Below are 13,275 nucleotides of genomic sequence, written 5' to 3' on the forward strand. Positions count from 1 at the left end.
TCAATTTTCAGTGATTGCCACCATAGTTTTTAGACTCTAATGTCCGGTACACACGATCAGATTATCGGACGAATGATCGTCTGGTTTTGTTTTTTTTGCATGCTAATCTCACGTCAAATCTGATGAGTTTACTAAAGTCACAAATTCCCGTACGACAGCATAAAAATTCGGAAGTGATGTCATGTGTTGTAATGCATTTGTATTGCATTTTTGAACGATAGGCATACTGATTAAACGAAAATCGTACGATCTGGCATCGTACGAAAAAAATTTCTGTGCATGTCCGATAGAATAATATTGGATGAACTGTCCTGATCGGCTCTTGAAAGCTCTGTACTAACGTTCCGATTATCGTACAATCGATTTGAATGTGGAGTTTTTCGTACGATTTTCGGATCGTGTGTACACGGGGCATTACTTTCACAAAGACCAAATAATATACACTAATTTGGATTATTTTTACCAAAGATATGTAGCAGTATAAATTTTGGCCAAAATTTATGAAGAAAATTTACTAATTTAGTAATTTTTATGACAGAAACAAAGGCATTTTTTTCACACAATTTACGGTCTTTTTATTGCACAAAAAATAAAAAACCCAATACCACCAAAAGAAAGCTCTATTTGTGTGAAAAAAAGACGCACATTTCATGTGGGTACAGTGTTGCATGACTGAGTAATTGTCATTCAAAGTGAAAATTGGTCTGGGCAGGAAGGAGGTGTAAGTGCACTGTATCGAGCTGGTTAAAATCGCCCCCAAAGTCGCCAAAAGTACAGGAACTACTTTTGGAAATCAGTGCGGCGCCGCAAAATCAGCGTCACACTGATGCGGACGGTGCCGTTGTCGGCAAAAGGCTGTGATTTGGCATGCCATATCGCCCTGATGTGAACAGGGGCTAAAGGAATGAAATGTTGCTGTAACTGCTTAAGAAAATATTGTCTGAAAAAGAGTTGGACTTTTAATTTGTTGCTAATTTAAAGCCTATACAAGCCAGTAATGCAGTGGTTCTCAACTCCAGTCCTCGGGACCCAACAGGCCAGATTTTAAGTATTACCTTGGGGAATTGCAGACTAGAATACTGCAATCACTGAGCAGCAAGTGATATCACCTGTGATGTATTTCAGCTATCTTGCAAACCTGGCCTGTTGGTGGGTCCTGAGGACTGGAGTTGAGAACCACTGCAGTAATGGCTTGTAAACAAAAGACCGAAGCCAGAAGTGAAAAAATCCTTGTTACTATTTTCATAGCCCATAGAGATGATCAAATAATGTAAGTTTCTCCCTCATCTCTATGGTCAGCCTGTGTGGCAGCAGGTTTCAGTCCCGGGTCCCCCATTGGAATAGAAGAACCCCAGGGAGAACCTCCTTTTACCACATTTAAAAGTGATCCAGCAGCTTCTCCGGATCACTTTTACATTAGAAAGCATCACCAGCTGAAAAAACCCATACCAGGGTCATGTCTGTAGCAGCAGCCATGACTCTGGTATAACCACTGAAACCCGAGGACGTAAGGGCAGAAAGTTGTTGAAACTGTACGCCCACCTTAGGGTGACAATGCTGCATGATGATCACAGCCGAATGAACAGTGTTGTCACCATTTTGGGAATTGGCGCAATGACAGATCTACTAGCAGGATCAACAGGTATTAAGACTGCTAAGGGGGGGGGGGGGACTGCTTTGGGGGGTGCAGAAAAAGACAGACTGCATCATAAATGTAATTATTCATTTTCATAGTTTGTTTTCCTCTCATTAAAGAGAAAGGATAACAGTTTATCTGATTCACTGTGCTGATGTTTTTTTTTTTTTTTTTTTCTTTCCCCCCAGTGGCAATTTGGTAATCTTTATATTTTTTTTCCTCTACTTAATCCTCAGGTCCCAAAAGGCCATGTCTGGTTAGAAGGTGACAATTTAAAAAACTCCACAGATTCTAGAAGTTATGGATCAGTTCCGTATGCTCTTATACGAGGAAGAATTTGTTTTCGGGTAAGTTACAAGAAGCACATTTTAAAGAAATAATAAGAAATGAAGGCATGCTTTTGTGGAACTCTTAAAAACAAGTTGTCATTTTTGCTTGGAGGATTCTCTTGGCTAGTGCTTGGTTGCCTATCTGAGGATATGGATTTACAAGCAAAGCTATAATGTACACATTTTTAATTATTTTAATTCTTAAATGGCTCCGTTATCAAAAAAGTGAAAAAAAAAAAAAACACACCTATATACATAACTTTTTAGAGCAGTTCTCTCTGTAATGACGAGTGAGCTCTGCTCAGTACCAAAGTAATGTGAGCCCGCTCACCCTCCATGATGAGCCCCCTATGGGGTGTGTAAACAGAATGACAGACTGGTACTGTAAAGTGCAAATTGTGTGGCTTTTTTTTTTTCTTTTTATAAGAGGGGGGGATCCATAGAAAAATAGTTGGATGTTTTAAATGGTTTAAAAATGTATAAGTTATAGTTTCCATGCTTGTTGTTTTTCAGATATGGCCTTTTCACTCTTTCGGATTACTTCAGGAAAGTCCCAATGGCCGACTATTAAAAGATGATTGATCATAGTGGTAGCAATTCATGTTTTTATTCTCTTTTTAGATTTTAGTTATTTATGCAACTTAGGATCATTTCTAATAAATTACTTCTGAAATTTTTATGGTGCTGTTGGTCTATACACAAGGCTGGAAAGTGAACTTGAATCTTTTAATTGTATATTTTTACTACGATAAAGGTCTTTGGAAATATTGCATGCAGTTATGGAAAGTTACAAGAATGGGGTTTGGGTTGAGTTTATTCTGCAATCCTTTCTAAATGTATTTCTAATTGCATAGTACAGGACCCAGACTTGACATTCATACACTCTGAGTGAAGGCTGGTACCTTCAGGGGATGGAACACTGGCAAAGCTTTTCAAAGACATTTCCCCTGGGTTTCCACCAAATAACCCAACCCCACTTTTTGTGATCCTCCATTTTTTGCTAGTGTCTGAAGGCGATTTTTCTGTTTATGGAGAAGTCACTCTTAACCCATCTAGTTTATTTTTACTTCAGATTATTCACATAAACTCACTATCTATGGCGCAATCCTCCCCTACATAAATATGTGCATCCACTGGTGTGGATATTTTTCTAATCCACCAAGATAACCATCAAAGGTATCGCTCTTTTATAATCTACTGGAAGATGAAACAACCTTTGGCTTGACTCTACCCTTTGTGAAGTGGGTAAAGGATATAGGCCGGCCGTTTAGTGAATCCCAGTGGCTACTAGCTTTTAAAATAAGCTTTAGGGCAACTCTAACCTTTAGGATCTTGTCCACAAAATCGCTCTCAGGTGGTATATTACCCAGCCCTGATCCACACATTTGACCCAGCTGTGCAGGAGAAATAGGGAGCTTATATCCCCTTTTATGGCAATGTAACAAGATATCTATTCTCTGGTTTGAGGCATTTCATTTTCTTTTAGAAGTTACAGGAATATCATTGGTTCCCTCTCCAGAACTGGCTCTTCTAGGCATTGGTATGGAAAACATCCGCCATGATCTCCAATCTATAACCGTCCACATACTCTTAGCCACAAGATTTGCCATTGTTCGCTACTCGACTGACCTATATCCAAAAACGAAGTACGTATGTATGCCACGTGTGTGGGCCGCTTACTCTCAATAAACTAGAAATGGCCACATTGGCTTCAGTGGTTCCGGAACGTGCATTAGGATTCATCATCTTAAAGTGATACTAAAGTCTCGTTAAACATGTTATACTTACCTGCCCTGTGTAATGGTTTTGCACAGAGCAGCCCAGATTCTCCTCTTCTCGGGTCCCTCTTTGGTGCTCCTGGTCCCTCCCTCCTGTCGAGTGCCCCCCACAGCAACCAGCTTGCCATGGGGGCACCTAAGCTGAGCCGCAGCTCCCAGTGTCCATTCAGACACAGAGCCGCAGTTCAGCCCCGCTCCCTCTCTAATTGGCTAGCCGACTTTGACAGCAGGGGGAGCCAACGGCACTGCTGCTGTGTCTCCGCCAATCAGGAGGGAGAGTCCCTGGATGACCGAGGCACTTGTGCACATCACTGGATTGAGATGGGGCTCAGGTAAGTATTAGGTGGGGCTGCTGCACACAGAAGGTTTTTTTTTATCGTTATGCATAAAAACCTAGATAGAAACCTTCTGCCTTTACAACCACTTTAATCAGTTTTTCTTTCGCTTAGAGAATACTTGTACCCTCTGGGTTCTGTTATGCATAACTATTTTCTTCCTTGATTCCAGGTTCTATCACCTTATGTATGCTTATGGCAACCTTTTGTTGACGTGTTATCTCATTGTTTGTTTTACATAATGTAAACTCCAATAAAAAGTATTGAAATTAAATTCATTCACAAGGACTAGCAACATGATCACCCTGTTATTGCACCGTTAATGTAGCCCCATAACAAAGCATAATATTCTCTATTACTACACTAATTATTTGTACCATGGCTAGTAGTTAGTTTTAACATATAAACAATCAGGAAAACTGGAATGTTTGAAATTTATTCACTTGTACAGTGTTAAACTTTTCAAATGTATCCCTACCATTCAGTCTCGGGTGGATAACTAGGTGTCACATCACACCAAAGGCTGCACAGTTTACTGACACTTCTGCCTAGAGCCTTAAAAGGTACTCAAGTGCTTTCTCTAGCCCTTTTGCAATGAGAACTTTGCTACTAGATCCACACCCAGATTGCTGCATATTCCTTCAGTTATGCTTACCCAATTTCTGCACCCTATTAGATTAATAACCCCATGGCTGGAACCATGGCAAAAGCTCAGGCAAACCTTTGCTGTGCCAAAGTCCTGCAAAACAATCCGACCATTCAGTAACACTGCTTCCCTTTTACAAGAGCAGGCCCCTTTTCTAACACTGGTCTCTGCGTCAGATTCTAGACCTATTTCAGGCACACAACAATCAGCCTACCTAAGGCTGGCCACAGATATATTGCTGTCTGATCAAAAAGACAAATGGATTTCTACCTCATAATCCTCCCCACTGTGCAATTGTATCCTGACAGCGGGGATTCCTCTGCTGTCAGTATACACAGATTAGGGCCGTAGCGGCTGATCAAATGAAAATTTCCAAGAGTCTTGATGCAGTAACAGCAATAGATGAATGGAAATTTGGCTGGTCCCTGCGGAATTTTGATCCATCTATGGCAGGGTTTCCCAACCCTATTCCTTAGTCCACCAACAAGCCATGTTTTAGGAATTTCTTCGATAAACCCGCTGTTGTAAATACGAAGCCATTGACATTAAAATGTGCAGGGTGAAGGAAATTCTGAAGACATGACCTCTTGAGGGTACTTATAAAAGAGAGAAGTGTGGGATTAAAAAAACAAAAACCCATACATACTCACCTTAGGGGCATGCAGTATCGATTCCCCCGTCGCCTTCAAGACCGGAGACTGAGCTATCAAAGACCGCTAATCGCTCAGTTCTAGTTCTTCACTGGGCAGAGAGCTGGTGACTCAGTCACTGGCTCTCTGCTCTATCCCTCCAGTACTCACTAGATTGCCAGGCTGCGAAGGGGTGGGAGTGGTTGGCTCAGTGGTACGCTGAGAGGCTGGGCTAGCTGCCACTGGGTGGGTCCCCCCCCAGGGTCTGAACCAGCTGAGCAATGTCAGCCCACAGTGGACTTTAGTCGACCATTGAGTGAATACAGTCACAGGAGTGCAGAACTAAGTGCAATCCTGTGACCCACTTCACCTCTAAGGACAGACTGGGAACCATTGATCTATGGCCCGCTTTAATCTGAGTTTTCTCCAACTATGTTACAAATTCTTAGACAACTAATGGCTATAATATAGCTATCATCGTCAAGGGCTCAAAAGCGCCAAACTTTCTTCACCAACACTCTCTCTTCCTGGGTCATAAAATGAAATGCCTCTTCTGGAGGATGCAGACATTGAGAGAATGAAAAGTGCCTACAGACTGTTTTCTCTTGAATATTTTCAGATGAAATTAAGAAGCTGCCAGCTAGATAGTTGGTAAGGTTGAATAGACACCAGTCACAGTTCAACCTGTGTGAGTGTGTGCATGTCAAAAATCCTATTCCATATCTCTGTATAATGTGTTCCCTAAGATGCCCGTCTAAGATTTTTATTTTTTTTTTAAACTATCAATACTTTCCGCTGACACCACCGATTGTGGAAGTAAGTTCCACCTCCTTACCACTCTGATAATGAAAAACCCCCTACGGTTAAACTGCCTCTCCAATTTCATTGAATGACTACATGTCTTATTACACTGTGAGACTGAATAGTTTATTCCCTATGCTAGAAATCACCACTGAGATCTTTGTATATCGCTATCCTATTTCCCCTCAAACATCTTTTCTCCAAGGAGAATACATTTAATGTTTGTAGTTACTCTTCATAGCTGAGGTCCTCCAGTCCCCTTGTTTTGTTGCCCTTCTCTGGACTCTCTCCAGCACATCCTTCCTGAGGATTGGTGACCAGCATTGGACAGCATATTCCAGATGTGGCCCAACTAGTGTTTTATACAGTAGCAGGATTATTTATCTTTCTTGGAGTAAATATATTTTTTTTATGCATGCTAATATTCTGCTAGCTTGGAATTGCATCCTGTTGCTGAGTCAGTCAGCAACTAGAATCTCCGGATCTTTTTCCATCCTAGATTCCCCCAGAAGGTACTCCCCCTAGCGAGTAACTTGCATTCATATTTTTAGCCCCCAAGTGCATTACTTTACATTTTTCAACATTAAACATTTGCCATGTAGTTGCCCACCCCTTTATTTTTTTGAGGTTTCTATATCTTGCTGCAAAGTTATGGATGCTCTTTCTAGGTTGTGTAAATGAGCCAATGGCTCCTATTGTACCCCCAATGTCAGGACCCAGGCTTGTTAAATAATTGCACCACCTACAGTAAAAGTTTTACCATTTATTTTATAAATAAAAAATAGGATGTACAAAAATTGTGGTAAATTGGCTATGCAAATAGTCTCCTTGTGCGGTCTAAGTCAATGCACAAGATTTGGTTTGGACTATGGCTGATTTTATTGCACCAAGTGCCTGCTGTTCCTGTAGACCTCTATAATCAAAGAACATGAATCGCAGTTCACCAGCAGGGATTGTTCCAAATCATCTTCAGTTAGTATATATTTTCCTCCACAGCGACAGGTGTAGCAGTAAAATTCCATATCTGTTCCAAAAGAAATTAAAAAAAAAAAAAAGCAACAAAGTGAGTGCTAAATTTTACTTCTACAACTAAATGATTGGTAGTCTTTGGCTTACCATGCAGGTTACAATTGCTTTAGATTAGCAAAAACCATGCAATATGAGGACCTACCCATTAAAATGGACCCTTGTAAAGCCGCGTACACACGAGCGGAATGTCGGACAGAAAAGCGACGGAAGCTTTTCATAGTATATACTGATCATGTGTAGGCCTCATCAGACTTTTTTTTTCCAAAATTCTGACTGACCTAAAAATGGAACATGTTCTAAATATTTCCGACGGACCCAATTCCTATTGGGAAAACCGATCGTCTGTATGCTGGTCCGATGGACCAAAAACGACGCATGCTGTGAAGCAAGTATGAAACAGAAGCTACTGGCTATTAAACTTCCTTTTTCTAGTCCCGTCGTAAGTGATGTACGTCACCGCGGTCAGACTTTGCGTTGACGTGTGTAGACAAGACCGCTTGAATGGAATTCCGTCGGAGAAACCTCTTCGGAGTTTATTCCGATGGCTAAACCGGCCATGTGTACGCGGCATAATACATACTTGTTCATAGATCTAAATGTTTTAGAATCAATCTAATCTCTGTAGCAGAATTGTCTGAATCACAAGGCAAGCTAAGTGAATATATAGAAATATTTTGACCATAGCCCACATATGCATTTCCAGTTTTAAAGTAAAGAAGAAAGAAATACAAAGACTGACATTTCTGCTTTATTCTGAATGTGTTAACTGTCTGGCATTAATGCTGTTACAGTACTAATATCTGATTCAGGGTTGATGACTTCACACTTGTTCCTGGTCAGTATCTCCAAAATACCAGCTCTAACAGCCGGGGAACAAGTATTTCTATGAGTAGGTCTGCAATTACGGCCTACCACCTATTTATTTCACCATAGGACCCATTTCCATGTGTGTGTGCTGAAGTTCAGTCTTATGAACCTTGTTTGAAATCCAAATACTGATACATATTCATTTTTAAACACGGCATGCAGCTTTTATAGTGCACTGGTATATATTCAGTATGTGTCTGCAGACCCATTACTAAGAATAACCTGCAAAAAAAAAAAAAGCCATTCCTTTTAAATTTCAGATATACGGGAAATAAAATTTACATACGTACCATCTTCCCATTCTATTTCCTCCAAGGGAACCCGATTGTCCACATGGCATGATCGAGTCATCTCTGTTTCTAAGGTGAAAAATAATTTTAATGTTTCTCAAAGAATTGTACAGGTACAAGATCATATATCAAGTTTGCTGGATAGCAAGGGCTTTCTGTATTTGGAGAATTTTCATTATGTAACCCTGAAAAGGTAAGTACCTACCTATTCCCAACTATAACTCGAATTTAAGGCAGAAGAGACTGTTTGAGCTCCCAGGTGCACAAGTTTAGGGCTCTGTTCACAGCTGCTGCAGAGCATCTCGCAGCATGGGGTCTGGTGCGTCCCTGTTCACTGATAAAGGTGCAAATCGGGTCTGAATTTTTGCCTGATCAGACCAGAAGACACACAGGACCCTTCTTCGGTGTGGACCATGACCACCCGGAGCTGTGTGAACCAGCTCCATTAAGGGGCGGTCACACTCTCGTCATGCTTATTGGATGCGGAGAAATTCGCATACATGTGAACCCAGCCTAAGTAGTATAAGAAGGGCTTGATGTCTGCAGATGCCCATTCTCTGGATCAATTGACACTTTTTAAATTAAAAAAAAAAAAAAAAAAAATGCCACTAGAAAATAAGAAATTCACCTGCCAACATTTTGATACAACTTCGAAACATTTGCCAATCCTCCCAGTTTGCTCTCTCTTTATCCGTAAAGTAATCTCACCTTTTGGCTTTTGTATTCTCCTAATAAGAGGACAAAGTGAAGGTATTTTTTTTTTAATTTTAAAGAATGACTTTGACTTTTTTTTTTGTTGTTGTTTTATAGCAAAGGAAGTTTCAAGGCCCCAATGTGATAGTAGACAGGCAATGATTTTGAAGATGTCCAAAGTCTCCTCCTGGCTCCAGCCCATACAAATCTGGGCTCCAGAGGTTTTTGGACAAAAGAGGAGGGGGGGGGGGGGATAAAAAATAAATTAAAAGTGGGTTAAGAAAATTTCAGATGGAGGTGGCTTTTAAACATCTGGTACAATCTACCATGTAAAAGCACCCAATAAAGCAATCCCATTATAACTTTAGACATGTCTAAAACATGCTGTACCCATGGCTCTGGCTATTGGTAAACCCATAAACCAGAGCCACCACCTGACCCTGCCCTCCCATTTGATATAAACCTGAGAGGTAGGTGTAGCTGAGCTTACAACCTTTCAATTGCTCTGCTGTTAACTTGCTCTAAGGTGGGCATGATCAAGAAAGCACTGACTACCAATATAACAAATGTATGGGCAAATTAAAGCTGACCCGAAGAATTTACAGAAATTCTAGCAGTAAGTGGCTCTGCTGACTTAATAAAAGTAGATCGATCAACTTTTGTCGAAACAGCCAGTCTGAAAGTTATCATCTGAACAGTAACTGCAGCCAATTTTAGAATACAGTAGCTGAGCATTTGTGTGGATGGAGAAATCTATTTGTGTACTGTCAGCTTTGCACACATTTAAATAGTTTCTCCTCCATGGGATTGATTGCACCTATAATGGAGTAGAGCTGAACCATAAAGAAAAAGATTTTCTTCTTTTCCATGAGCTGTGTAAGCAAAAAATGTGATCTGTTAGAGGGAATGGACATACACATCTCGGCTGTAATTCTGGGTAACTGGAGTTCAAAATGTTGCTGCTGTTCTAATCCAAACTAGGTGTAAATCATTATGCCATTACAGGCTTTGGTAGAAGATTGAGTGGTGTATTCCATTGACATCTACAACGGCTAAACACCCTTTTCAATTTTAAACAGCTTTTAATGGGAAGTTTGTCCTGTGCTGGAAATAACTTCACACTGCTTCACCATCTGCATCCCCTGAGTGCATTCTTAATTTGGAGACAAAGTGGGATAGGGCAGGGGGCTGTCACATGGCAAATTACCATACTCCAAAATTCTAATTCACCAATAAAACTTATTTTCAAAATATGTATTACTAAGGGTAAAGCTGTGTAAAAACAGGGGGCTTGCACATTATACATCTATTGGCAACAGAACAGGGAGTCAGACCAGAAAAAAAAAAAAAAAAAAAAAGCAATTTATATTAAATGGTTACAACTGTGATTGACTCTCTGCAAAATCATTTTTTTTCTATCAGTAGTATACAAAAAAAAAACTGCGATATTAAATATTGTTGTGCTGTCTCTTTTAAAGCCACATCAATAGGATTGCGAGAATGTATGAATCACAGCAAAACACCAATTGTGAATATTGAATAAACAAATGAATGCAAAAGTATTTTCACACCACGTGTGAGTTTTAAATAAACAAAAACTCCATCCAAAACAGGTGGTTCTCAACCTGGAGGGTCGTATGACGAATCCTGAGCTGTTCCTGAATCCCGCACTGCTCTCTCAGCCTTTTTGCAACCGCCCAGCAGGGCTGTCCCTGGAGCCTGCAGCCGCCCATTCAGTTCACGGCATGGCTGGGGGGGCAGAGACTAGCGGTCAGCTGACTGGTGAGGAATGTGAAGTGGGAGGGGCTGGAGGAGACCCTATCCCGTGATTCGGCATAAGTGTCACCGCTGCGAGACAGCACAAATTCGAAAACACAGTGAGTAAAGCTACCTGTGATTAGAGTTACCATTAAAAGTCCCCACTACAGTTCTCAGATCAGCAGATGACCTTGATCAAGAGCACCTAAGTGGGCTGATCAGAACTCCCCCCCAGCACTGCCACTGATCCCAACTACCCGCCAGGACTGCCACTCATCCCATTCCCCCCAACAAGGAATAAAAATAGAGAATACATGGAAGGGGGAAGAACAAAGAAAAAGGGAGAGAAAGATGGCTAGAGGGATGGGGAAAAAAAAACAAGAAATTAGGATAGAGAGAGATGAAAGTGAAAGAAAGGAGAACAAAGAGAGTGGTACATCCTAAAATGTACCATAAGGGGTTTTAATATTGTAGAAGTAAAAGGGACTCAGGAAGCGATAAATGTCCGTGGGTTAGGGGCGCAAATTACGTATCTTGCCTTGGGTGCTGACAACCCACGCTACAAAAATTATTTTACTGTTAGGGGTCCCCACAACTTGGGAAATTTTATCAAGGGGTCACGGCCCTAGAAGGGTTGAGAACCACTGATCTAAAGGAACATATCCAATTAGAGATGTCACCAGTGAGTTCCACCAGCATGCCACATACAGACTCTTGCCAAAATAATAGGACCCCAAATTATAGGTGGTCTATACATGCTTTGAGGTGCGTAGATCTTATTGCAGTAGGTAATCTGACTAAGAGGAAACACAGAGCGCACCAGCAGGGAGAGTTGTCACATCACAACTTTCGCTCCATAGATGACAACCTGGCAAAAGAAAGTAAATAACAGCCTCCCATAGTGTACACCCACCTGATTTATTTCTTATAATACTGTCTATATACTCAATCTTTCCAATGAGACAAGCAGTGTGTCAAACAAACATTCACAATGCTGGTTCTGGATCCAGCGTGCGTGAGGTCGTCAGCATAGACTGTCCCGACGCACGTTCCCTCCGAACAGACATTCTCAAGGGGCCAGCGCACTACACATCACTAGTATGCCTGCTTCACTTTGAGTTCTGAGGATACTTTTTTTTTTTTTTTTTTTTTTTTTTTCAGTTGATAGTCTCAAATTGGTCTCCCCATAAATGCTGACCTGTGCAGGAACACGGAGGCTCCCTCCTACACGTTTGTGGTGCATGATATTTGGCACCAATTTCAGATGCAGGAGAGACAAATCTGCATCCCTTTGTTATATACCTTCTCTGACATTTCAGCAGCCAAAGCAGTTACAGCAACTGTTGGCCTCATCTGAAATATTAGCTGGTGTGCAGGACAGGGATTTGACCACTAGCCCACTGGGCACTTAACACCACCCCCCACCACCCCCTTCCTAACCTGGCCAATTTTCAGCTTTCAGTTCTGTCACACTTTTAGCCTAGGCTCACACTGACTGCTGGTGAGAAATCGTGCAAGTTCAGCTGAACTCGCACAATTTCATACCTGCATGTCAGTCCGACTTCGGGAGCGATTTCAGAGACATCTGTGCGGGTTCCTGCAGAGATGTCTATTGAAATTGCCCCCGAAGTCGCCAAAACAAATGCAGGAACTATTTTTGGGAATCGGTGCAGCGCCGCAAAGTCGCATCAAATCGCATGCCATATCGCCCTGATGTGGGCGTGGGCTGAATGATAATTACTCAGTCATGCAACACTGTACCCATATGAATTTTTTGTAATTTTTTTCATACAAACAGAGCTTTCTTTTGGTGGTATTTAATCACCACTGGGTTTTTTATTTTTTACGCTATAAATATGAAAGGTTTTATTTTTTTTTTCACAAAATTGTCATATGAACAGGATATTTCTCTCACGCAGCATCTGCATACTTTCAACACCCCAAAACACATTTTGCTGCTCCTCCTAAGTATGGTGTTACCACATGTGTGAGACTTTTACACAGCCTGGCCACATACAAAGGTCCAATATGCAGGGAGCACCATCACGAGTTCTGGGGACATAAATTACACATATAATCCTGACAACCTATCACACTTTTGAAGGCCCTGGAGCAATGAAAACGCAGACAAAATTACCCTATTTTGGAAAGAAAACACACCAATACACCAATGTATAATCTATGAGGCATAATGAGTCTTTTGAACATGTCATTTTTTTTCCCACAGGTTTTTGGAAAATGTAGAATGAAAATGCATTTTTCTACAGCGCTGATGAGGATCAACTGATAGGGTGGCACTGAAGGGCACTATATTGGCACTGTAGAGCACTGCTGGGCACAGATGGGGCACTGTAGAGCACTGCTGGGCACTTGCAATATATGAAACCTCAAGCAGCCTCTTGTTGACAGTGATCACTTCATCATTGAATGGAGCGATCATGTGGTAAAGGGCCGCTGGGATTGACCCATTACACCGAACCCGAG

At 41.3% G+C, this 13,275-nt stretch overlaps 2 protein-coding genes across 12 annotated transcripts in view; one reads left to right on the forward strand and one right to left on the reverse strand.

Annotated features, from left to right (window-relative positions):
- Positions 1–2,642, forward strand: part of IMMP1L (inner mitochondrial membrane peptidase subunit 1) — a 69,700-nt gene extending 67,058 nt beyond the window's left edge. For all 8 annotated transcript variants that reach the window (XM_073604509.1, XM_073604513.1, XM_073604516.1 and 5 more), the window contains 2 exons: positions 1,873–1,983; positions 2,479–2,642. In XM_073604509.1, coding sequence (XP_073460610.1) covers positions 1,873–1,983; positions 2,479–2,547 — 180 coding nt within the window. In that variant the 3' untranslated portion in view covers positions 2,548–2,642. The remainder of the gene's footprint in view (positions 1–1,872; positions 1,984–2,478) is intronic.
- Positions 2,643–6,902: 4,260 nt separating this feature from the next.
- The window catches only part of DNAJC24 (DnaJ heat shock protein family (Hsp40) member C24), a 103,474-nt gene continuing 97,101 nt past the window's right edge, over positions 6,903–13,275 (reverse strand). For all 4 annotated transcript variants that reach the window (XM_073604521.1, XM_073604519.1, XM_073604522.1 and 1 more), the window contains exons 4-5: positions 8,341–8,409; positions 6,903–7,178 (exon numbers count right to left, since the gene is read on the reverse strand). In XM_073604521.1, the coding sequence (XP_073460622.1) occupies positions 7,033–7,178; positions 8,341–8,409 (215 nt within the window). In that variant the 3' untranslated portion in view covers positions 6,903–7,032. The remainder of the gene's footprint in view (positions 7,179–8,340; positions 8,410–13,275) is intronic.

The sequence above is a fragment of the Aquarana catesbeiana genome, linkage group LG11 (assembly GCF_042186555.1).
Source record: "Aquarana catesbeiana isolate 2022-GZ linkage group LG11, ASM4218655v1, whole genome shotgun sequence".
Lineage (NCBI taxonomy): Eukaryota > Metazoa > Chordata > Amphibia > Anura > Ranidae > Aquarana > Aquarana catesbeiana.